The sequence below is a fragment of the Pleurodeles waltl genome, chromosome 10 (assembly GCF_031143425.1).
Source record: "Pleurodeles waltl isolate 20211129_DDA chromosome 10, aPleWal1.hap1.20221129, whole genome shotgun sequence".
In the NCBI taxonomy this organism is placed as follows: Eukaryota; Metazoa; Chordata; class Amphibia; order Caudata; family Salamandridae; genus Pleurodeles; species Pleurodeles waltl.
This window is the reverse complement of record NC_090449.1, coordinates 782,530,594-782,557,259: the sequence shown is the minus strand read 5'-3', so window position 1 is coordinate 782,557,259 and position 26,666 is coordinate 782,530,594. Positions and strand designations below refer to the sequence as shown.

Below are 26,666 nucleotides of genomic sequence, written 5' to 3'. Positions count from 1 at the left end.
GTGGACTGATAATCCCCCACGGGGAACCTGTCAGATAAGACTGGGCTGAAAGGGGAACTTTGCACTTCAAAATCACTCATTGAACCCCTCCCCCCCACTTCAAAGGCATTTTGGTGTATCTAATCTGGGTCCCTGACCTCACGAACTGAGATAATTTCTGTACCTGCACCTGAACTCTGTCAGAAGATCTGCCTGGCTGCCCAAAGGACTCACTGGGCTGCTTTGCTGCAAAGGACTGCTGCCTTCCTGTTGCCCTGCTGACCTCTGACTGTGGTGGAAGGACTCTACCTTCCCCCAGAAGTGCTCTCCAAGGGCTTGGATTGAGCTTGCTTCCTGTTTTGGGGTCTCAGACTACAAAGACCTCCACTGCTATCTTTTTGCTAGTACACCGTCTTCGGAACAACTTCAGTAACACTGACGATGCCGCAGCTTACTCCCACTCCATGGACCTTGCTGCACACAATGACCACAGCCTGCAACCCAAGTCCGACGTCGCTGCAACTCCGCTGACATCACACAGGGTCACCACGACACTGCATAGTCGACACATCACATCCTGACGGACCGGAACCAGCAACCCCGCCTGGTCACAAAGGATCGACGCATCTCTGACGCCACTGCATATTCTCCCCCTGCATCCGGACAGGATTGATGCTTCTTCTCCACCTGCTTCAGCGCCCAGAACCGACACCTCTTTTCCCGGATGCCGTGAGGGACTGAAGCCATACCGACTCCAGCGATGCCTCTCTCCGACTCTGTGCAGCACACTTGTTCTTCGTTTGCTTCAATTTCACAAAGTACTGTACCTGGGGGTCCGTTCGACTCCGTGACTGGCACGAGTGGTGTCGGATTGCTGGGAACGACTCCGTTAGCAATGCCCCGATAGCCCTAGTTGGAGCTAGTGTGTCTTCTCAGTACTGTAGTTGGATTTAAACCTCAAAGAACTCATAATTTGATCACTGCACATTGAATTTGCAGTGTTTTATTAATAATTTAACTAGATAAATATAATATATTTTTCTAAACCTGTGTAGTGTCTTTTTGTGGTGTTTATTGTATAAAGGTCTGCACATATACTTTACACATTGCGTTCGAAGCTAAGCCTGACTGCTCAGTGCCATTCTGCTGGAGGGTGGGCACAGGATGATTTGGATTGTGTTGTGACTTACCCTGACTAGGATTGTGATCCCTACTTGGATAAGGGTACATATCCATGCAAACTAGAGCCCCATTTCTAACAATAGCCATGTCTGAAGGCTTTGTCCAGTGGGCTATTGGGAGGAGGATGCTGAATGTAGGGTCTGAACAAATGCCAGGCCCTCTACAAAGAGTTGCTTGTACATAGTTGAAATCCAAACCATGCATCTTAAAACCTGGGGAATGAAGAAGCGCTAAGCTTCAGATAACAGCAGTGATGATGTGATATGTGATGTCACCAACAATGTCATTGGTAGTGCTATGTGTGATGCCATCTGCACATCATGTATGATGTCAAGAGCAGTACATGGCAGTATTGCTAGTTACTGCATAGCTACCTAATGGGCAAAATGCATGTGTTAGTATTTAGTGCCACAGAAACTACATCTTGATAATTTGAATATGTCCATGATAATATTGTCGGATCGCTATAAGCACAACATAACATATACCTTAATTGAAGTGAATTTTAAATGTTTTCTTAAATGATGAACCTCCTGGAATCAAAAGCCATTAACTGCCTTCAACCATAATCAGTAGCTCAGAACGAAGGCCCTGCATTCAGTCCTACTTCCCCCAGAGACCACAAAGCAAGGATTATGATCTATTTTTACACTTCATTTGTTTCAGTCTACACATATCTACATGTCCTTGAAAAAACGGCTTTGCTCAATTGTTATATTCTAGGGTGATCATTATACCAAAATAGCAGCAGTGCAAAGATCATAGTCACTGGGATATGGTAATTGGTGAGGTTTGAAAACAATCCAGCCTTTCCCCAAGGGCTTGAATCCCATGGCAGCCCACCATTCATTGCTCCCCTCCACACTTTATACAACCCTCATCAACTATGCTCAGGAGATCAGTGAGAAATGCCACCCTTTTAGCCTTCGACCTATAATGGCAGCTTTGGATTAAGCTCATTACCCTTCATTTACGTACCAGTTTGCACCAAGGATAGTGATGTCAATTTAATTGCACTAAACCCTGCTCCCCTTTCACCTCTACCCTCTCCCTCCTCTCCCAATATGAGGCAAGGAAGCAATACAGAGCAGCAAAATTAACGCTTGATGAGTGGCACCGTTACTCATAGTTCATTTACTGTCCTGCTAGACACCTGAATGAGAGCATCTTGTGACAGCTAGAGGACAGGATGACAGCATCCAAGCCTGCTGATGCCACTGTGGCAGCAGGGGGCTTCCGTGTTTCCCATTACCTCAATTTCAAGAGCCTCCCAACAACATGAAGAAACAGAATGGCTTTGAGCTGTCTACTCCATTCTTCTGGCTCCATCTTCATGGAGGAAGAGGACTGAGTGAGTAGCTCACAGCTGTTCTGTTCAACCTCTGCAACATTTGGAACTACTCTGGTGGCCTACCTTAGCCCACAAAGCAGACAACAGTCTCAGTGATAGCATAGTCTGCACCTGTAGCCTGAGGGCATTGAGGATCAATGTTGGTTGGGGACCAGATTCTCATCCTTTGTGGAGACACTGTAGCTCATTACTGGACCATTGATGTTCTGTCTCCACGTCATTCAAGATCAGCACAATGCCCCTGGCTTTTACTGTATCTGTTATAGTAGGGATCAACCCCATGTTTTCTACCATCCTTCTTAGGTATACACAACCTTTACTTGTTCTTTCCCATCGATTTACTGCCTACCATCTCACACTAGCACCTCTCAGGTTGCAGCTACTTATTCCTTTGTTTGCCTGTCAACCTCTAATATTCTGATGAATGTGTACACCATTAGTATGCTTTCTCAGCTTGTAGGCCTTCTCGTAGTTTTTGTGCATTTACACATCATAAATTTAAAGTATTTCATGTTAGCTCTAACATTAATTTAGACACCATCTTCATAACAGACTCCTTATTTACAGACACGGCAGCTATGTATTTTTTTTAATTCATCATCAAGAGCATAATCACAAACCTGTGGTGAATTAGTAAATATACAGCACTCTTCATTTTAAATAGGGCATCAATCTGTTTTGTTTGCTAAAACTCTTATCAGAATTGTTCTCATTGCTCTAACGTTATAGTAAAAGGGGACGTCAGTATCTGGCTACATAATCCAATTATCTTCCTCATTGCATGACTCCTTACGTTACGCAATTAGTTATTTTTCTTTACTTATTCTGCTGGTCATCTTTTAGAAGCTCTATGTTCTTGCTATAATGTGCATATGACTGTACACCCAGTTCCATATAAATGGACCCTTCACTATTGTGTTGCATTTACATTCATATCGACCACATCACATAAACATTTACCTAACTCTCATATTCCTTCTTGATTTTAGGATGAAGCTTCTCTTACAAAACGTTAGGACACTTTTTCTAAATGCTGCCCCTGTATAACATGGGGCAATTACATTAACGTGACAACCCTGTCGTATTTTTATTAGCTTGAGGCTTCTATTGATAAATTTGGCCCGGTTTAACAATTCACTCCTCCTTGAACTTCTCGATCAGCCCTGGGGTATACTAAAACTCAACTATAACTTATCTCTAAAAAGATACAGATCTCTTATCAGAAAAGGTTGTTCCACTGACAATGCACCTAAAACTAAGGGCCTTATTAAGAGGTTTGCGAACGAGATACTCGATAACAAATGTGGTGGATATTCCATCCCTCATGTTACAAGAGTGATAGGTTATAATGCACTTCTAATATAGCAAATGGACATCCAACGCATTGGTGACACGGTATCGTCTCCTCAAACCTCTGAATAAGGATATAATTCAGCACACAATAATTTGTGTGAATTATTTAAAATCATCAAGGCCTTGGCAGAACCTGAAGCTCTTCCAACCAAAATGAATACTTTTCAAGAACTCAGTAACTCCCTTTATGGATTTGTCTTAGAGAAAATTGTGAAAATCTCCAAAGAGGAAAATAATTTAAAGAGTAATACTACTAGATTCTTAACAGAGTTATCTTGTTTGTCAATGGATAGCCCAAACGTTTCTCCTTGTCTATCAACTGGGTTACTTTACGGACCGTACCCTGTTACGGCCCTGATCTGATATGATCTCCCATTTTATTGAAGACTCATACAATACCATTTTTATTTTCTCAATAGTTCATCCTTTCTTTAAAAACTTGTCAATGATCCCCAAGTCCGCAGTAATTTTTTACTTATATCCAAGCTGCCTTTGACAGCTAAAATTGTGGAAACAAAGGTTAATCATCAGCTGTCAGTCATTTCTTTCTGACCGAGTTGCAACTCGATTTATTCCTTTGCTGCAGTTGAGGTGCAGCAATGCATGGAAAGTGTTTGTTCAACAAAATGGCTTAATTAAACTATTGTTTTTATTCAAGGGCAAAATGTCCTACTAGTCCACAAATAAATCAAATGAACTGTGTTGATCATTAGTTGCAGCTCCCCTTATAAGCAGTATTGTTTGACTAGTAGTCACAAGAGCAAAGGAGAGCTGTGGTTACATGAAGCAGACATGACCAGGGCAAGCAGCACTGATGACCAAATTAATTTACTTGGATAATTATAGTATCTAGTGGAATTTCAATTATAGGTCGATGACACTACCAGAGTTCACTCTCCGAAATTAACTCACATAGGAATCTCAAGCAAACTGTATATTTATTAATTTACCATGATGCATTACCCATTTCAGAGATTTTGTCATGGAGTTTAAATACAAATGTTCCCTTTACCCTTTGGCAAGCTAGGAAGTGCCATTGGAGGAGCGCTCTAGCTATGTCATCTCTCTGCATGCACGCTTACATCATCGTATGACTATGATGTGATGTAGATCGATGGCCACCAAAGTAATTCCGCATCATTGACAAAGGTTATAAGTACCCCGGTGTCACAGGTAGTTGGTGCACTAGCATTAAGGGCGACTATGTGATGCACACCAAGAAGACAGGGGTATTTAAAAAAGGATAATGGGATTTGTAAAATTATTTACTGTGCCCTTTCCAGCTGCTTTTAGAGTCTATTTCCAGATTTACCAACTTGAAACTGTAGAAAATTACCATTGTGATAAATCCTATTACTGTCAAGAGCTGTGGTGATATGAGAGTGCTCTACTTGATGGCCACTTCTGCATCAAATTCCAATTTTCAACCAAAAACCTTGTTGGATCGTCACATGGTGACCCTCTGACCTGCCTTAGGGCCAGAAGTACACTCGGCTCCACCAGCTTGCCTCTGTGCCCCTGACCCCACCTTTGCTGCAGAAGGAAGTTCGAGGCCCTCCACCACCCACAGGCACCCACCTGCGCCTCATCCCTGGTGCCTAGTGGTAGGCGTATCTAGTGTGCATTGTACCTTGTATTTCGTTTTTGTAAATCGTATTTCGTTTTTTGTAATTTGTTTTTTGTTTTATGCACTGTTTTTAATTTAACCTGTGCCCATTTTCTGCTCTGCTTCGTTTTATTCTCTCTGATTGTGCCCGTTTTCATTTCTGCCTCTTGCCGGTTGTTGCGACCCTGCCGCTGCACCCCCTGCGTCCCCGCCCCCCCTTTGTGCCCTGATTGGCCACTAACTCCCACCTCCCAGCTGCTCCTCCCTCCCACCTCCCCTTCTTAATGGTTGCTGCTGCGTGGCCGGAGGCGAGCCCGTCTGCATCTGCCCGCGCCTGGACCATGCCCAGTGCCCGTCCCCCTGGTCCACGCTCCTCTGGCCCCCCCAAGCGCCACTACTCCTCCACAGCGCTCCTTGCTCTCAACCCCAGACGGCACACCACCTGCGCCCAGGCCGACCCCAGACACACAGACGGACCGTTCACATGCCACTCATGCCACTTCTCCTGCACTCACACCAACAACACCAACAAGCACCACAACAACACCAATCCCCCCAATCACCTCAACTGCATCCTCCTTAACACCTGCTCTGTCCACAAGCAAGCCATCGAGCTTTGAGACCTACTCACCACAAACTCTCCCGGCATCGCCTTCCTCACTGAAACATGGATGAACTCCTCCTCGGAACCGGACATCACCTTAGCCATCCCAGAAGGATACAAAATCACCCATAGAGATCGTATCAACAAACCAGGAGGAGGAATCGCCATAATACACAGAAGTTTCATCAAGATTTCCACCAACACCAGCGACACCCTAGACACCGCAGAGCACCTACACTTTCAGGTACACATCAACGCCAACCCACCCTAAGAGAAACCCTCAGCTACAGACTGCCAGGACGCCGCCCCCCATTCTGTGACACCATCACCGACACTGTCAGCTCCCACACCCTCGCCTCCATGGACTACCTACTCCTTGGTAACCTTAACTTTCACCTGGAAAGCATCCACGACTGCAACTCCAATGCCCTGCTGGACAACCTTGCATACCTCGGCCTCAAGCAACTGATCACCTCACCCACCCACCCAGCTGGGCACACGCTAGACGCCATCTTCACCTCCAGCAGCCACATCGCCTTCACTCACACCACTGAACTCCACTGGACTGACCACCACTGCGTCCACTTCTCCTTCCTGAAGCCACCACCCACCACCAACAACATCCTACCCCTACTGCAGGTGGAACAAGATCTCCAAAGAACAACTGATCCCCAACATTGCACAAGCTCCACCTCCCAGTACCAACGACCCCAACGCCGCCACACTCAATCTCACACGATGGCTAGAAGCATGTGCAGATTCCCTCACCCCACTCAAAATAACCAACAACACCCGCACCAACAAGACAACCCCCTGGTTCACCGCAGAACTTTAGTCTTCCAAATGAGAATGCCGAAAAATTGAGAAAGCCTGGCTCGAAGAACCCTCAGTGAGCAACTTCTCAGCCCTCAAATCAGCCATGCGCAAACATTACCAGCTCATCCAGACCACCAAAAGATCTTTCTACAAAGAACGCAAAGACATCAAAGTCATCACCCACCATCACCACCACCAACACAGCCAACACCACAGCACCCTGCCGCACCATTGTACTGAACACCTGGACCCCCACCAATGACGAAGAAACCGGCATAACCATGAGCTCCATCCACTCAGGCTCCCCAACAGACCCTTGCCCCCACCACATCTTCAAGAAGGCAAGCCAAATCATCGTTCCTCAGCTCCTGGCTGTCATCAACAGCTCCTTCGAGACGGCAACCTTCCCAGAAATGTGGAAACACGCTGAAGTCAACGCTCTTCTCAAAAAACCCAAAGCAGACCCTGAAGACCTCACAAACTACCGACCTATCTCTCTACTCCCCTTCCCCGCAAAGGTCATACAGAAGATAGTTAACATACAACTGTCTCGCTTCCTAGAAGACAACAACATACTCGACGTCTCCATTTCTGGATTCCGCAAAAACCACAGCACAGAGACCGCCCTCATCGCCTGTACAGATGACATCAGGGCCAGATTGAACAAGGGTGAAACCGTCGCCCTCATCCTCCTAGACCTCTCCGCAGCATTCGACACCGTGTGCCACCAAACCCTTCACACACGCCTATTCGACGCCGGAATTAGCCACAAAGCTCGTGACTGGCTCACCTCCTTCCTCTCCGAAAGAACCCAAAGAGTTCGCCTTCTTCCTTTCCGGTCTACGGCCACCAAGACCATCTGTGGGGTCCCCCAAGGATCCTCCCTCAGCCCCACCCTTTTCAATATCTACATGGCTCCACTCGCCAACATCATCCGCCCCCATGGCCTCACCATCATTTCATACGCTGACGACACCCATCTCATCATCTCCCTCACGAGGAACCCATCTACCACCAAGAATAACCCACACACCGGACTCCTCGCCATCGCTAACTGAATGACAGCAAGCCACCTCAAATTGAACTCAGAAAAAAACGAGATCATCATTTTAGGTCCCAACAAGACAGCATGGAGCGACTCTTGGTGGCCCACCACCCTTGGACCACCCCTAACATGCACCACCCACGCACGCCATCTCGGCATCATACTGGACTAATCTCTCTCCATGACTCAGCAAATCAATGCCATATCATCCTCCTGTTTCAACACCCTCTGCATGCTATGCAAGACATTCAAATGGATTCCTTTAGAAACAAGAAAAACGGTCACCCACGCCCTCATAAGCAGCAGACTAGACTATGGCAATGCCTTCTATGCAGGGACCACAGCCAAGCTTCAGAGAAAACTCCAGCACATCCAGAATGCAGCCGCACGTCTCATCCTCAACCTCCCTCGCCACGGACACATCTCCACCCACCTCAGATCCCTACACTGGCTGCCCATCAACAAAAGGATAATTTTCAAAATCCTTGTCCATGCTCACAAAGCCCTCCATGACACCGGACCGGCCTACCTCAACGAACGAATCAACTTCCACAAACCAACTCGACAGCTCCGCTCCGCCGACCTCACCCTCCCTACAGTCCCCTGCATTCAACGCACCACCTCCGGTGGCAGATCCTTCTCCCACCTCGCCCCCAAAACCTTGAACTCCCTCCCCACCAACCTACGCAAGACCCAGGACCTCCTAACCTTCAGAAAGCACAGAAAAACATGGCTTTTCTAGCAGTAACCCCCAGCGCCTTGAGACCCTACGGGTGAGTAGTGCACTTAAGACATTTGTTGTTGTTGTTGTGTCACTGTTCGATTATGTGATAAATAATGAAAAATACAGGAGGGTGCCCAGTGCAGTGTCCTATGTTTTTGCAGGTTAGAATATAGATGTTTTATCATACTTTGCACACGTAGTGAGCACGCAGTATTGCTGTTCTTCCTAATTGTCTCTTGATTTCAACAGAAATGTTAACACATGTTTTTAATTTAATCAGGCCGAGGTTCAATGAATCCCCTTCAGATCGATGATTTCCATGCGAAACTGATTGGAAAACTTACTGGAGCAGTAGACGATAATGCAGAACTGGTAAGTTGTTTATAAAGTGAAAGCCCAGTTTTTTGTACATGGTGCAATTGGTTTTATAGTTTTAAGATGATTAAAATTGGAATTTATATGAGCATCGGACTATAGGATTACTATAAAGAGATGGATATTGGTACAAAAACTCTATTAGTCATTAGACTAAGCTTCATTTTAGACCAATTTTGTGCAGCCCATGCAGTTTATTCCTTGCATTAAGTCCTGAAGGCACACAAATAACTGTGCAACAATTTGAAAACCACAAGAACAAGCAACCAAATAACTTGAGTGTCAGTCAGGTACACATGGTAGTGATCCGACCTACACAATGCTGTTTTACATTTCAATCATATTCATGTTAAGGAAAGGGTAGGATGAGGAAGAGCCGTTTGGAAATGGGAGGCATATCATATATGTTGCAAAGATGCACAGTACAATTTTTCAGCAGCTATTGAGGCCAGCTCCTGTTTTTGGTATTACAGAAGAGACCGTAAGGCCCATTTATTGCAAGAAAATTAGATGCTCTGTTTGTTGCTCTTTCACATCAGTAAGTACAAATTGAGCCCAATGCGACTCATATCACTAGTTGCTCTGGCCTTGCTCCATGGTGCTTTTAAGACCATCTCTGAGGCAGTCAATGGATATAGGTAACTACATAAAAACTGCCATTCCTAGATATAGGCTAATATTTCAAGCCCATGGGCACTCCTCACATAGTGGTGGGACCAGAAGGTTCCAATCAAAGCAGGTCATAAAAACAGTGTGTGATTGGTATGACATACCCATGTGTGTGCAGTATATGGCCACATCACCTTTACCCACTTTGGTGTTCAATCTCACCTGTTCCATTACAATAATATCTATCAGTGTAATGTTCTGACTCATGGTAGTCGGCTGGTGCAAGGCTTTAGGAGTAAGATAAAGTCCTGGACTTATAGTAATATAATCAGCATAAAGGCCACTTTATCCTGTTCCTAAACTGTTTCTCTCCTATCCCCAATTAATGCCTATATTCCACAGTACGAGAAATAATAGTAGAAGGGGAGTAGAGAAGGCAGTCAATGTTTGTGCATACAACTTTTGAAAGACGCCTTGGTCAAATTGCACATCGTTTCTCAAAGGCTTGTTAAGAAAGTAGAGCTGATGTACGTGTGGTGGAATACCTAGGTGAAATTCACGTGCATGTTCTGCACATGCCTCGCAAATAGGATGAAGTCACCTTTGGTCTTGTTGAGTGTACTGGATATTTGCAGATGATCAACCACTCAGGAAATACTAATGTTGAATAAAGGAGGTGTCCCAATTATGTAGTGGTGGCACTGGAGATCGAATTGCCAACATCAGCAATGATGAGTGGCAAAGATGTAGTCAGAAGTGCACAGTACTTTGGTCTAATGTAAGACAAATGTTAGGTGTGTCTGACATTTACATCATAAAGATACTTCTCAGGCAAAAAGGCATGAAGATGCGGAATGAAGACAAGGGGACATGTTTCATTGAAATGGAATTTGATCAGTAGATTCATGAACTAAATATGAAAGATGACTCTAATATTTGAGGTGCTATGTCTTGCAGCCACGTCACTCACAAAAGTGAATACATATGAATTGAAACCCTTACCTTAGAAGAAACCCAAATGTTATGTGTGAACTGCAGCCCCATTTTTCTCTTTACAAAATGTTTTTTTTTTTTTATTGGGCAGTAGACCGAAAAAAAAGATTTTTGAAAATACAAAAAGCATGCATCAGGATACATAAACACGGCCATTTTAGTTGAAGCCTGTTATCTGCAACAGCTAACTTATATTACCCTTACCTGGAGCATACGAGTGGTATAGTTACCTTTAAGAAATAACTGAAGTTGAGGTAGTATTCACTCAACACACTATCATGATCCTAATGGATACAGCTACAATGCCCCCTTGCCACATACCCCACTAGATATTTCACGCTAGGGACAATACCCATGTTCTCATGGACTTCTCCCGAACCATAGACAAAGGACAGCTGTGGTGACCGTGCAGAGGCACTCCTGTACCCTCATACTAGACTAGCCATGATAGCACAAGATGCTGACAGAGACCACTTCCATCCATTGACTATGAATGTGTATTCGCAGTATCGGAAAGTCCCAACACACCCTACAAGCGATTATGTAGGTGTTCACGTGTGTTTAAATGCTCCAATTGCTGCCGCCTAGGGACCTGTTCTTGTCTAACAGCAACCACCATACAACGCATTCTTCATGGCAGGCGGTGCACCTGCTAAAATGTTTTTAGAGGCACTTTGACTAGGCCAAATGCATGCGTTTGTGATCACTTTTCTGTCCCGGTTTCTGTTCTGGTTTTGCGTCAGGAACTATCAGTTTATGTCCGGTTTGAAATGTAGCGTTTGACCTTTTTTAAAGTACAACTCCAGGTTTCCACTGACGCACAATACATACTTTAAACTCCAATCATTCAGTTTCACCTAGGGGCCTGATTAACAACAGAAAAAGGTAAATCAACTGATTATTTTACTTGGGCTTTACCTGGGCCTAATATTTGTGAAGATCCACGCATTTCAGGGATTCACAGAATCGCAATGAGTACACCAGGAAATATACACTAATATGCGTAATCTGGTGGATTACACAATCCACTAGCATAGTGGTTCCTAACCTTTGTCCTACTTCTGTGGCCTACTCAAGGGCCCCAAGGCTGGTTTATAAAATTAAATAATATTAAAATTATTACATTCAAATGTATATGGTATATAGAAATAAAGAAGCACATTTCAATATTTGGCAACTTTTTCTATATTTAATTGTGATATTTGAGCATTTCTTTGGTGTATACTTGTTTTTGTATTTTTGTTTATTGTTTTGACATTCAAATCATGGTAAATGCTTTAGCCGAGTATCTCCGGCTTGCAATAATGAATCAGTGGGTTCCACAGAAGTCAGAAGGTTAAAATCCGCTGCACTAGCGTGCAAATTGAAGAGATCTACGAAAGCAAATTGGTTTTTTTCCCCTTCCTTACACTCCATGCTGCGTGAGGTTGTACTCATTCCTTTCTCACCCTGGAAGGAAACTTACTCGTGCTCAATCCAGAGATAGGTTCAAAAGATGGGAAAGGCTATGTAAAACATATGGGGGATGTGTGGGTTTTCACAACTTTTTGGACTCTCCCCTTTTAAGTACTGGGTTAGACGTCAAGGGATATCTGCCACTTTGTCTGCAGGAGTGGTGCGTGGGTGAAAAATCCGCTGACCATAAATCAATGAATCACGATCATTGGTGATTTCTGCTCATAGGTCAGTTCCTTGAGCTGTTATGTTCCAATTATACATGAAAAACGTGAATTGGTGAAAAATGTTTAACGCCAAGAATACCTCCAGGCCTCATGCGGGTCCAGCCCTATAAAATGGCACTCTTAGACATTTGCTTGATACTGCACAAGATAGGAGGCGGCATAAACCCTTCATCCAAGGATAACCATGGCACCTGCGCTTAATTAGGTTTGGCCTAGAGGAAGCTTTATTGTAAATTCGAAAATCAATACATCAAATTCTTAGTGATCTGACATATAGAAAAGGGCTTTGTGTCAGCCTCCTTCAGCCTTTGCTTTGATGAAGTGTCATTCACTCTTTAGTTCAGCCTCTAGGACAGCATACATAGATTAGGAGACTGTGCCATCCCCTTTAACCAAAGGCTCATAAGTAAGATAAGACAGATTCTCTATCAACCTACAGGAATCTAGTCAGTGTTTAGCTTTTCAAGCAGTGTGATTGATAGCATTTTGCCTTTCTCATACAGAAGAGTCAGTCTGTGAATTTCTCCTGTGCCCTGCCTTCCTTGTTACCATGGTTCATGGCTGTCCCTTCTCCTACTCAACTCCGCCTTTCTTTTTAGCAGGCTAATGGCGACCACACCTTCTGCCATGCCCTACCCTCCATGTTACCTCTTCACTGCACTTACAGCCCTCTCTCACATGATTGGCAGGTACTCACTTCTTTTTAAAGCTGAGAATACAGTTTTTGCTAGGCTCCTTTAACATGCAGATTACTTGTTATTCACCTTGCATGGTAATATTTATCAAAAGATTATACAGTAGCAATGCCACCCCTTGTAAAATCTTGACAAATGAAGGGCTTCATGACTACCAGCATCACCATTACACCCTTATCACTGTCACCATCATTACTATCATCATCTTTGCCAGTGTTACTTCCACCACTGTTACCACCACCACACTCGCCACCATTATCATTACCACAAACATCATTATAACCATTACCACCACCATTACCTCCACCATCATTATCATCAATCAATCAATCAGGAATTTGTAAAGCACACTACTTACCCGTGAGTGTCTTAAGGCACAGAGGAGGCGGGGAGAAAGTGGGGAGTTTCTGCTACTGCTTGAACAGCCAAGTCTTGAGAAGTTTCCTGAAGGTATGGAGGTCTTTGGTCTGGCGCAGGTGGGTGGGAAGAGTGTTCCACGTTTTGGCGGCGAGGTGCGAGGATGATCTACCGCTGGTTCTAGTTCTGCGGACATGTGGGATGGTTGCGAGGGTGAGGTCGGAGAGCGGAGATGCCGGGCCGGGGTGTAGAAGGAGAGTCATCTGTTGAGGTATTCTGGTCTGGTGTTGTGCAGTGCTTTGTGAGCGTGGGTGAGGAGTTTGAAGGTGATTCTCTTGTTGACTGGGAGCCAGTGCAGATTTTTCAGGTGGTCAGTGATGTGGCAGTGGCGGGGGATGCCCAGGATGAGGCGTGCAATGGCGTTCTGGATGCATTGCAGCCTGATCTGGAGTTTGGCTGTGGTTCCTGAGTAGAGGGCATTGCCGTAGTCCAGTTTGCTGCTTACGAGGGCTTGGGTGACTGTTCTTCTGGTTTCGGTGGGTATCCATTTATAGATCTTTCAGAGCATGTGGAGGGTGTTGAAGCAGGAGAAGGAGATGGCATTGACTTGCTGGGTCATGGATAGTGAAGGGTCCAAGATGAATCCTAAGTTGCGTGCGTGGTCGGTGGGAGTCGGAGCAGTTCTGAGAGTGGCAGGCCACCATGAGGCATCCCATGCTTAGATGATGTTCAGGTTGTGGGATCGGTCGATGTTAGTGAGTGGGGCCATGTAGATGTTGAAGAGGGTTGGACTGAGGGACGAACCCTGGGGTACGCCGCAAATTATTTTTGTGCCTCCAAGCGGAATGGGGGGAGGCGAACTCTCTGGGTTCTGCCGGTGAGAAAGGAGGTGACCCAGTCCCGGGCTCTGTCGCGGATTCCAGCATTGCTGAGGCGTGAGCGTAGGGTGTGGTGGCAGACAGTGTGGAACGTGGCCGAGAGGTCCAGGAGGATGAGGGCTGCGGTGTCGCCACTGTCCAGTATGGTTCTGATGTTGTCGCTGGCAGTGATGAGGGTGGTTTCGGTGCTATGAGTGCTGCGGAATCCAGTTTGGGAAGGGTTCAGGGTGCGGTTCTCCTCGAGAAGCGGGTTAGTTGTCTGTTGATAGCCTTCTCAATGACTTTTGCCGGGAAGGAGAGCAGGGAGATAGGCTGGAAGTTCTTGAGGTCCTTTGGGTCTGCCTTGGTTTTTTGGAGGAGTGTGTTGATCTTTGCGTGTTTCCAGTTCTCTGGAAAGGTGGCGGACTCGAAGGAGCTGTTGATGATCTTCCGTAGTTGGGGTGCGATGACAGAGCTTGCTTTTTTGAAGATGTGGTGAGGGCAGGGGTCAGATGGAGAGCCAGGGTGGATGGTGTTCATGATTTTGATGGTGTCATTGTCGTTGACAGGGGTCCAGGGAGGTCTGGGTGCTGAAGATGGCGTGGATGACTGCAATCTTGCGGTGGAAGATGGTGGCTAGGGAGTCACAGAGGTCTTGGGATGGCGGGATATCGTTGGCGTTGGAGCTGGGGTTGGAGAGTTCCTTCACGACGTTGAAGAGCTCATTGTGGCTGTGTGCGTTGTTGTTGATTCGGTCTTTGAAGGTGGTTCTCTTGGCGGCCCGGATGAGTTGGTGGTGTCTGCAGATGGCGTTTTTGAAGGTTGTGACGTTGTCCAGAGTCTGATCTTGGTACCACTTTCTTTTGAGTCTTCGGCAGCTTTGCTTAGATTCGTGGAGGTCAGAGGTATACCAGAAGGACTTTCTGTTGGTCCGTCTGTTGGAGGAATTCTTGATTGGGGCGAGAGTATTGGCACATGTGTTGACCCATTGCCTGAAGTTGCGAGCAGCTGCATCAGTGTTGGTGGTGTCGAAGGGTGGGTTCTGGGAGAGGGTCGCGATAAGTTGTTCTTCAGTGACCTTGTTCCAACTGCGGTGGGGGATCAGTTGTGGGTGGTGGTGTGTTGTGGGTTTCTTGAAGGAAAAGTGGATGCAGCAGTGGTCTGTCCAGTGGAGTTCAGTAGTGTGGCTGAAAGAGACGTGATTGGTGGCAGAGAAAATAGGGTTGAGTGTGTGTCCTGCGGAGTGGGTTGGTGTTGTGATGAGCTGTGTGAGGTCGAGGTTGGAGAGGTTGTCGAGCAGGGTGGCAATGTTGTTGTTGTTGGTGTTCTCGAGGTTGAAGTTTAAGTCCCCGAGAAGTATGTAGTCAGTGGATGCGAGAGCGTGTGTGCTGATGATGTCGGTAATGGAGTTGCTGAACTGCTGTTGTGGGCCGGGGGGGCTGTAGACGAGGGTCCCTCAGAGGGTGGTGTTTGGGTCACTGTGGATTTGGAAGTGCAGGTGTTCGGCAGTGCTGAAGGTGCCTTCGGTGTTGGTCATGATCCTGAGGATGTTCTTGTGGATGATGGCGATGCCTCCTCCTGGTTTGTTGGAGCGGTCCCTGCGGGTGATCTTGTAGCCATCCGGGGTGGCTATGGCGATGTCAGGCGCTGAGGAGGGGTTCATCCAGGTCTCGGTCAGGAAGGCGACGTCTTGGGATACTGAGTCGAGCAGATTCCATAGCTCTACTGCATGCTTGTGGACGGAGCGGGTGTCGAGGAGGATACATCTGAGATGGTTGTGTCCTGCCGTGGTGGGTGGGTCGTTGGCATGGAGGCTGGTGAATGTGCAGTTCCGGCATTAGAAGGGTCTGCGGGGAGGCTTCGAGGCAGACAGGAGAGCGGCCGGTGTTGAGGGGGCGGAGGGTGGCAGCGTCGAGGTGAAGACGTGTGAAGATGTGAGTGGAGAGGACGAGAGCAGGGGTTCTGGCGCTGGGCCCGGTCCAGGCGTAGACAGGCACAGACAGGCTTGCCTTTGGTGCGCTTTAAGCGTGCTTGCGGCGTGCCCGCTGCATGCATCTGCTGCGCGGCCACGCACTGGCTGCCATTAAGCAGGGAGGTGGGGGGAGAAGAGGACAGCTGGGAGGCGGGAGGGGGATGAAAAACAGCGCAAAAAAGGGGGTGGGGCCGCGGGGGCAGCAGTGGTGGGAGTGCAGCATGGGAGAGAGAAGATGGGGCGGGGCAGCAGGGGCATCAGCGGTGGGGTAGAGAGAGAAGGGGAGAGCGAAAGTGTGAGAGAGAGAGAGAGAGAGAGAGAGAGAGCGGAGTGAGAGAGAAACGAGGAAGAGTGTAGCACAAAGCAAAAGGAGCACTAAGGGACAGTAGTGAAACAGAGCAGAGAGCAAATCAAAGCAAAAGGAGAACTAAGGGACAGAAGTGAAGCAGAGCAGAGAGCAAAGCAAAGCAGAAGGAGGAGAGAGGCAGAAGGTAGCACAGTAGGAAAGCAGAGCTATTCCACTAAACACCAGGGATGAGGTGCAGACAGAAGCCTGCAGGTGGAGGAGGGCCTTGGACTCCTTTCAGGGGGTCAGGAGTTCAGAGGGGCCAGGGAAAGGGCTCTACTTACAGGGTGGACCCACGGGAGGCAGAGCAGTGCAATGACCAGGTCAGTGATATTGCTCGACCTACCACGCAGCAGCCGCCATTAGGTAGGGAGGTGGGGGGGAGGAGAGGACAGCTGGGAGGTGGGAGGGGGACGAAAAATGACGCAAAAAGGGGGCGAGCCAAAAAAAGGGGCCTGGGCCGCTGGGGCAGAAGCTGCGGGAGTGCATCGTGGGAGAGAGAGGAGGGGGTGGGGCCACAGGGGCAGCAGCGGTGGGGGAGAGAGGTGGGGAGAGCGAAAGTGAGAGCGAGAGAGGAGAGTGAGAGAGCAATGAGGAAGAGTGTAGCGAGAAGCAAAAGGAGCACTAAGGGACAGTAGTGAAACAGAGCAGAGAGCAAAGCAAAGCAGAAGGAGGAGAGAGGTAGAAGGTAGCCTAGTAGGAAAGCAGAGCTCTCCCACTAGACACCAAGGATGAGGTGCAAGCAGAAGCCTGTAGGGGGAGGAGGGCCTCGAACTCCTGCCAGGGGTCAGGAGTTCAGAGGAGCCAGGGAAAGGGCTCTACTTACAGGGTGGAGCCACAGGAGGCAGAGCAGTGCACTGACCATGTCAGTGATATTGCTCATTACCACCATTACTACATCACCATTGCTACCACCATTACTGCCATCACCAGTACCTTCTTTGTTACCACTGCCACCAGCACATTACTAACACTATTATTCTCACCACCATTCCCATTGCCACCATCACTATCATCAGCACTACCATTTTCAAGACCACAACCAATTCCGTAACCAGCACTACTAGTAAAATCTCAATTACTATCACCACCTTTACCACAGTACCAACACCATTTTTAACCCACTATCATTATCAGTACCAGAACCCTTACTGTCATTACTACTGTTACCACCATCACTGCCACTTGCATCACCATCGCCATTAACATCACCATCACTAGCAAAATCAACATCGCCGGTACCACCACCATCATTAGCATCAACACCATTACCACCAACACCATCACCATTACAACCCCTGCTACTGACACACTGCCATTGCCACCATAGCTACCACAACCACTATCACCACCACATCACTGTCCCCACCATTACCACCACAATTACGATTCCCATTTTCACCATCAACTTTATTACCATTACCATCGCCATCACTACCAACTTTTCCACAATGGTCATTAGCAGCACTGCCATTACCATCACTATCATTACCTCCACAATCATTATCATCACCAACACAATTACTACCAGCACCATTATCATCACTCACAAATTACTACCACCATAAGCACTTGCACCACCACCATTACCACTACCACGAGCAGTTCTACCACCACCACTTCCATCATTGTCACCAATACTACCACCATTACAATTACCAACATCACCATTGCTACCAGCATCATAACGAACACCTCCACTACTATTTCTGTCGCTAATTTTACCAAAACAACCTTCAACACCATTACCTAAACCATTACCACCACACCACTATAACCAACACAACCATTCCCAACACCAGTATCACTACCACCATTATCATCACTACAATCATTACCACTACCACAATACCATTATTACCACCATCACCAGGGCAATTACCACCATTACCCTTGTTTTAACCACCAGTATCTTCACTACTTTCATAATCTCATTTACCACACCACTATCACCTCCATCAAGGCCACTAGCATTATCACTATCACCACCACTGCCACCACCATGACCACCACTATTGGTACCACCATCCCTACCATCTTCACCACTGCCTATATGAGAAATAAAAAATTGAATACGCTTTTGATGTTCATGGATAACTTCTCAAGATGTCTGTCACATGTAGTATTGGATATATGCATTGGATTACAGATAGCAACGTAGCATCCTCTTTCAGAAATGTTTAGTTTTTATCCAGAGGATCCCCAGTGACAGAGACCCAAAGCTAGATTCCTGCAGGCACCAAAACTATGACTAAGTGGTAAGAAATGGTTGTGCTATGGGAGGCACAACCAGCAGCCCACCCATGCTAGGGACAATGGCCACTCACCTCCTACACGAGTAAGGATACCTGGGGGGAGCATAACAGCCCTGAAGACCCAGGAGATCATTTAGAGCTGGTAATGAACCTCTGCAGATGCAGTAAGGGAATAGAACCAGGAGATGACACATGATTCTGGAGGGGGCCTGTAGGGGACGCAGGTCAGGAATCATAAGCTGTGCGGCAAGGCTCTTTTGTGGGGCCAAAGACAAATAGGAAGACAGGGGTGCCCCATAAACAAGCAAAAGCTGTCCATAAAGGGTGGGCAGCAAAATAAAAAGTGGGCCAGAGTGGGCCTGAAGCCCTCTGAATGAAGAGCCGTCCTTCTAGGGCTTGGAAGCACCCTGTTGTGAGTGTGCATTATTTGTGCACGCTGAGCACCGAGATAGACTGAATCTCACTGACTGCAGGGACAGCATATACAAAATGATAACTTTGCAGCCCAAAACTCCAAGATGCAATCCATAAAGGAACTGTGCAACCCTCACAAAGCAGATAAGTTACTAATTTAAGACACACTGGGCTCTCCTCAACCTTCAAAGGAAGAACAGATGGAGGGCTGGGGCCTATTAGTTTCATTGGCTAAAAGTAGCATATAGCTGCTACCTCACAAATGACCTTACAAATCCATATCAAAATTGTCCAAAAGACCTGCCTAACTTGTAATACTCCCTTCAAAAAGCCAAAACAAGTGGCACACATACAGACATTTCTGCCCGAATAAACATGTGAGTAAGACAAACTTGCCAAAGTGACTGTCATGGGAAATCAGCATACAGACCATGCAGACAAAATCCAAGATTATGAAAATCGGTCCCACAACAACAATATCAAGATTTGGGGAACTGATGACGCAATATGCAAACCTGATCTGGAGAGACATGCACAGGATTTGTTCAGGAAACTGCCCCAGCTTGCAGATGATTTAAAAACATTCTGCTGGACTGAACTCACTGGCTGTTCACAGCCATTCAACAACGAAAAACGATTGGCTCTGACATCTTCACCTGTGTCCATTGCATGAAGCTAAAGGAAATCATCCTTGCTGAGACTCGCAAACAAGACACATGTTCATAAGCAACATAATTCTGTTCCATGATGGTTACTCATCAATACTTGCAAAAGAATGCCATTTTAAGGACATTAGAGCATACTTGTGCCATTAGAAATCTTCAGGTGGGGATTCCCTTGTTCCCTTTTTAGGTCAAGCTTAGCAGCGCACCAGCGTTACATTTTGACCTGTTGTAATCGCTTCTGTGGGCTTTAACCACACCCATCTCACGCCCATCACTTTCATTCATTCCTGGGACTGCCTTTCAAAGATCCTTTGATGTCATTTGTATATACTTTACATTTGTCCTGCCTTGAGGTTGGTTTATTCCCAACTTGGATACTGACCCTGTTGCATGGCTTTTTGCACAATCAGCCAGATAGCTTTGTGTCAGCGCACTATTTTTTCTTTTGCCTTGCCACTTCACGCTCATGGCAGTATGTTGTTTCTTCGTCTTCCTTGGTTTCGAGCATCTTGCTGTTTATTTGCAATGTTTGCGTGGTCTTTTTTCTTATTTTTTTGCAGTTTTATGTAGCGTGAACACAGCACAAAGGTATTGGAGCCCTTTATTTATTTTTGTTTTTGCAGTTTTATATAGCGCAAACTTGAAACAAAGGTATTACAGCCCTTTACATGAGCATCAGTTACATTACACAAGAGCACATTCATTTTTGGTAGTAAGGGGAGATTACGTGCTTTTACCTGAACCACAGGATGCTTAGTCCGTGCTGAGACGCAAATCATATTCCCCAGCTCCAAAGTCAGCAGCTCTGGCCCTTACGCCACATCCTCTCCACCAGGGTTCTTTGTCTGGTGCGTGCTGGGACAGTCTTGGAATAACTAATTTTTTTATATAGCACTTGGTAATACAGGTACTGCCATTTCATAGCACTGCAAAGTCGCTATAATTTATTTGCAGTTAAGCTGCCTCTTCTGTTATTCTCTTTATATACAGTCAATGTTTTTAAAAAGTTAGGCTGGTATTGCCAATGTAGAGGAATAATTCCTTTAAAAGTTTAACACACAGAAATATATGGCTGCCCCCTTTTCTTTGCTCCTAACTCTTTTGACCCCCTCATTCTCCGAGTTAAATGCCATGAAGGTGCCTCTTTGTGGCTTGTTTGGTGCTATAAGTGTTTAGGTAAACACACTAGAAAGGGTTGCATCTCTAAGGTATCACAGCCAGCTTGTAAGAGTGAGGCAAAAACACCCCTAAGGTGGCAGCCTTGTTGTGTCCTCTCTCCTGCAACGACATGCCTGGGAGGGTTGCCGTGGCACCTGGCATACATCCACTACACTCCAAACCAAAACAGGTAAAAGACATTGGCCCTCATTACGACTTTGGCAGTCACGATACCGCCACACCGGCAATGGCGGTCGGACCACCACCAGCCTGGCTGTGCAGACCGCCATATTACAACCACAGCGGGTTTCCCACTCAAACATAGCCAGTTTGCTACCAGTACTGCCAGTGAGGTCTGACTGCCGCCGACGGCAGTTGCCATCTCCAGCCCGGCAGCAACCACTTCACCCACCACCCTATCATGACTCTGCAGACCGCCACGATTTCCATGGCAGCACGACTGCCACCCAAAGCCTGGCAGAAACAGCAGTTATAAAAGGACCCACACCTACAGGGTCACAGACGATTCCCCCGAAGCCATGGAACGCCACCTTGAAGTCTTTCCAGCGCTCTTCTTCGCCGCCTTCCTCCATGACCACCAACACCGACAAAGACACCATCGGTGAGTACACCTGCAGAGCACACAAATGGGGAAGGAGAGAGTTAAACACCCACACATAACATACACACTATGCATGGACTCCAACGCTCACACATCTGTGGGCCAGATTTATATAAATTAAAAAAATTATATATATATATATATATATATATATATATATATATATATATATGAAATAAAAACACCAAGTAAGGCCCTTAGGCCAGTCCAATGTACAAAAATCTTTAAGACATGGTGTGTCTGGCAAAGACCCCAGCTTGACTCCTGACAGCCTAATGTCTTCAACAAGGTAGGGGCATCAATGGAGCAGGCAGGCACCTTAAGGGTCTGTGGGTGGGGGTGGTGGTGAGTGTTTGGGTTTGGGAGGGGGGTTCTTGGGTTTTGGCTTGGGAGGGGGGTCCTTTGGCTTTGGTTTGGGAGGGGGTGTAGGTTTTACCTTTGATTTTGACAGAGGGGCAGGAGCTTTGGACTTATGTTTAGGTGCAGGTGATTTTTTTGGGGAAGGGGAGGCTTTTTGGCGGGTGGAGGGAAGCAGAGGTAGAAGGGGGATCATGGGAGGACTTAGAGGTGGAGGCACTTGGGCTGGTGAGGGAACCATGATGGTGAGGGGCAACACGGAGTGGGACAGACTCAAGGTGGGCAAGGCGGGCAAGGAACAGCTTCTTAGGAACATGGGGAATGGATTGGGAAACTGTCTTGGGAGTGGAGGTAGGGGGAGGTAGGGGGAGTGATTGTAGGACGTGTAGGCGTACTGGATATGGGTACAGATGTATGCAGAGTATGATTGTGTGAGGTGGAGGAATGTTGAGTGTCTGAGTGCAGGCTTTTATGTGTGTTGGGAGGAGAGGGGGACGAGAGGCTGGAAGAGGACAGACAGTTCATGTGGATGTGTGTTTGGGTGGTGTCTGCATGCAAGGTGGGTGTGTTGCATGTGTCATGATGGTGGTTGTGGTGAGTGCAGATGTGGTGCATGGGATGCATGTTTTAGTGTCTGCTGTAGTGGTGACTGAGGGCAACACAGAAGTGGTGCAGGATCTGGGAATGAGGATGCAGTGCTGGTAGGTGTGAGTTGTGATGTGACTGTAAGGGATGAGGTGCTGGGGGGACAGGGGTGGTAGTGGCTAATGTTGTCTCTGCTATTGTGTGTTTGGTGTGTGCATGGTTGTGATGTGATTTGTGGTGCCTGTGCTTGTGTTTGCGTACCTTGTCTGTTGCTTTGGGTGAGTGCTTGTCTTCTGTGTGGCTTGGCTGGGAGAGGGGAAAGGGGTCTGGGATGGGTTCTGGGATGGGGCACAGGTAGCAAGGGGAAGACGGAAGTACTAGGGACACTGGCTGCTGTCAATGAAGAGGACAGAGCCTGAAATGATGTCTGTAGGTCAGCCAAGGCACTGTGTATGCCCTTCAGGTAGGCATTACTCTGCTTCATCTGGGATGTCAGGCCCTGGATGGCATTCACAATGGTTGACTTCCCTACAGAGATGGACCTCAGGAGGTCAATAGCATGAGCACTGAGGGCAGCAGGGCTGACTGGGGCAGGGGCTGAGGTACCTGTGGCGAAGGAGACACCCACCCTCCTGGGTGAGCGGGTACCGGCAACTGGGTGGGGAACTGCTGGGAGGGCGGTGCTGGTAAGAGGGGTGGCAGACAAGGATGGTGCTGGGCTGGTCCCAGAAGGTTCCTCCACCACCAGGGAACCTCGGAGGAGGAATCTGTATCTCCTGGTATCTGCTCCGTTCTCTCCCCTGGTGCTCCCCTTGCCCTCCAACCCATTGGGCCCCTCGGCTTCGGTGGTCTCTGCCTCCTGGGTCCCGTGGGCTGCAGCCTCCCCACTCACTGGTGCCCCTACTCCTTCGCCTGCTGATGCTAATACACACAAGAATAGGATAGAACAAAAAGGAGGGGATGGGGTGAATAAGATGGGAGCATAGGGTCCATACAAATACCCTTTGCACAAATCAACAACATTAATCATTTGAAATTCCTAAATGCACCCACAACAACCTCAATAGACATATCTACACACTCTAATGTGTATACTCATTCATAAAACCTCTGCAATAACACTCAGGTACCACTCTACACTGTCATGGCTCTTGTATATAGGATTATTACTGTGGAAAGTCAGTCCATAAGTGACATTTGTACAGTGTCATACCTAACCGTGTCACCCTTAATGGACATGAACAGATAGGTATTGTAACCAACTTAAGGTTCTGAATATCCCTGTCATATCCTACAATTTTGCACCGTACATATGCCATGGCAACCTGTTGAACAGATACTTACCTATCACAGCAACTAATACTTACATCACAACTGTATCCTACCTACATTACCTATCATAGCTACACTAGACATCCTTTATCCTATGGCTAACAACTCCTTCCATTCTAAAGCAAACAACACAGGAAATAAACTCTGTAACTCACCCCTTTGTGGGTGCTGTGTTGCCCTCAAGCACCCATCCAACTCCGGGTAGGCCACCGTCAGTATTCAGGCCATTAGGGGGCTATGGGTCCGACTGGCACCCCTTCCTCATTGGAAGGCCGTTCCCAACTGATCCTCTGCGATCTTCCGGGCCCAGGGTCTCAGGTCCTCCCACCACTTCCTTCAGTGGGTGCTCTGCTGGGTATGGACCACCTGGGTCCGCACTTCCGTGGCAATGGCTTTCCACAACCCTTTCTTTTGTTGGGTGCTGACCTGGATGGGAGACACAGAAGGAAAGGTACATTTATGTAGACCCAACAACCTACTACATTCTTAGGCCTACCAACTGTTAACACATCATGATCGTACACGACTTCACACTTGCACAACATTCCCAGCAGTCATATCCAAATCTACACCCTCCACTGGAATATCCTGCATACACATTTTAACACTCTTACATACCCATGTAGCAACAAATATATCATAATGCAAACTACCTGTTGTTCTGGAGCCCCATACAGCTTTGTGTACAGGGGTAGGACCCCATCCACAAGTTTCTGGAGTTCTTCCGTAGTGAAGGCGGGGGCCCTATCCCTCTAACACGCGCCATTGGGGCTCCCAGGAACACAACACAGCAGCCCACTCAGTGGAGCTCTTGATGGCTGAAGAGTCAGGAGTCAAGTGAGATACCATCACTTCCCTGTATCAATAAAAGTTTTTCCAGGGAGTGTCAGAGCCAATTTTAACATTTTCTCTTTTCTCTCCATTTACGCTTCACCCTATATCTTTTTACTAAATTCAGGCAGAGTGACCCCCATAAGGGTCCCGTCAGACATTGCAGTGCCAGTCTGACTTTAAGCAAGCCCCATGATGATACATTAGGGCGTTTGCTTCTGAACTTAATCATACCTGAAATACCAAGAATCTTTGTGTGTTTCTTTGCCTTTTTGGAACAGTGTACCTTTTTGATTGATTCACTATGAAAAGGGAGTTTGTACACTGGACCAGTTAATCTCCTTTTTTCAAGTACCTGTATGCCATAGACATCAATGTTAACCAATGAGCTGCACGGCGGTTCTGACCGCCTACCGGCATGCCAGCATACAACGGCTGAATGAGCTCACTGTCATCTGTCCCCTGCATGCAAGACAGGCAGCAGCCAGATTTTGCAAGTGTGAAGGCTGACTTCTATGCAATGGGACATATCCCTCATGTGATTGGGGCCATTGATGGCACCCACATTGCATTAATACCACCCAGGGATAATAAGCAAGTGTACAGAAACCGTAAGAGCTTTCACTCTATTAATGTGCAGATGGTCTGCTTAGCAGACAAGTATATCTCCCAGGTGACTCCAAAGTTTTGTGGGTCTGTACATGATTCCTACATCCTCAGGAATAGCAGTGTCCCATGTTTGATGGTGCTTCTACAAAGTTAAAGAGCCTACCTCAGCGGTGAGTATGATGAGTGTTTGTGAAATTACTGTTACCCCAACCTTCCTACTCAGTCTGTATGTAACATATTGGATTGTAAATGTTTGTTTTCTCCATCCACAGGTGATTCAGGTTATCCCAATCTCTCCTGGCTACTGGCACCAGTGAGGAATCCAAGGACCAGGGCTGAAGAGCAGTACAATGAGGCTCATGAGAGGACAAGGACGGTGATAGAAAGGACATTTTGTATGTTGAAGGCAGGGTTCACATGTCAGCACATCTCTGGGGGTTATCTGCAGTAATCACCACAGAAGGTGTGCCAGATTGTGGTGGCCTGCTGCATGCTCCACAATCTGGTGCTAAGGAGGAATATCACATTGCTGGAGGAGGAAGGAGTTAGGGACAATCTGGTAGCAGAAGACGGAACAAATGTGTGGCGAAGATGTAGTCACAAGGACACAGCTCATCCAGCAGTACTTCAGCTAACCTTCTGGTAGGTACATCTCTATATATACCATGTCTCATGTTGGAGTAAAGGTTTGGTGTACTTTGTTATCCATCTCTGATATGAGTAGGTTTTGGTCTCATTTGGGTAACAGATGAGTGTTTAAAAGAAAGGTCTGTCAAGTAGGTCAACAGTCCCACTGTGATGTAATCTGGTTCATCTGTCTGTTTTGCATATACATCAGACATCTTATCTTCTTATTTACACATTTGTGACTACTAAGTTCTGATATCATATTATCATGTGCATAGGTTGCTGCTTATTGCATCTCCAATTGATGTATATACTTGGCATCCAAAGGTGTGAGCTGCGTAGTACAACTACAATGCATGTGTATTACTCATTTCATTACTGTAAACTGCATAAATAATCTTGTCTCATATTACCTGAACAGGATTGAGGTCATGTGTTCAATAGCATTGGATTGTTTATCTATGTGTAAATCTACTTTGTAATCGGTTTAACCATCATAATTTGCAGGTACATACTGTTGACAACTGTACTATTGATATCTGATGTACTTTCTTTGCTATCAATTGCAGAAGTGTTGTGGATGGTTTTTGACTACTCTTCCCTCACTGCTACCTGAGGACCCGGGATGTGTGGACACTGACTTTGCAGCAGACACCCGGATGTCA

The 26,666-nt window shown here is 46.7% G+C and overlaps 1 protein-coding gene across 1 annotated transcript in view; it reads left to right on the top strand.

The window, feature by feature from the left end:
- The window catches only part of SPMIP4 (sperm microtubule inner protein 4), a 213,757-nt gene that overhangs the window by 160,598 nt on the left and 26,493 nt on the right, over positions 1 to 26,666 (top strand). Inside the window, exon 8 of the mRNA XM_069211409.1 lies at positions 8,941 to 9,032. Within this exon, the coding sequence (XP_069067510.1) occupies positions 8,941 to 9,032 (92 nt within the window). The remainder of the gene's footprint in view (positions 1 to 8,940; positions 9,033 to 26,666) is intronic.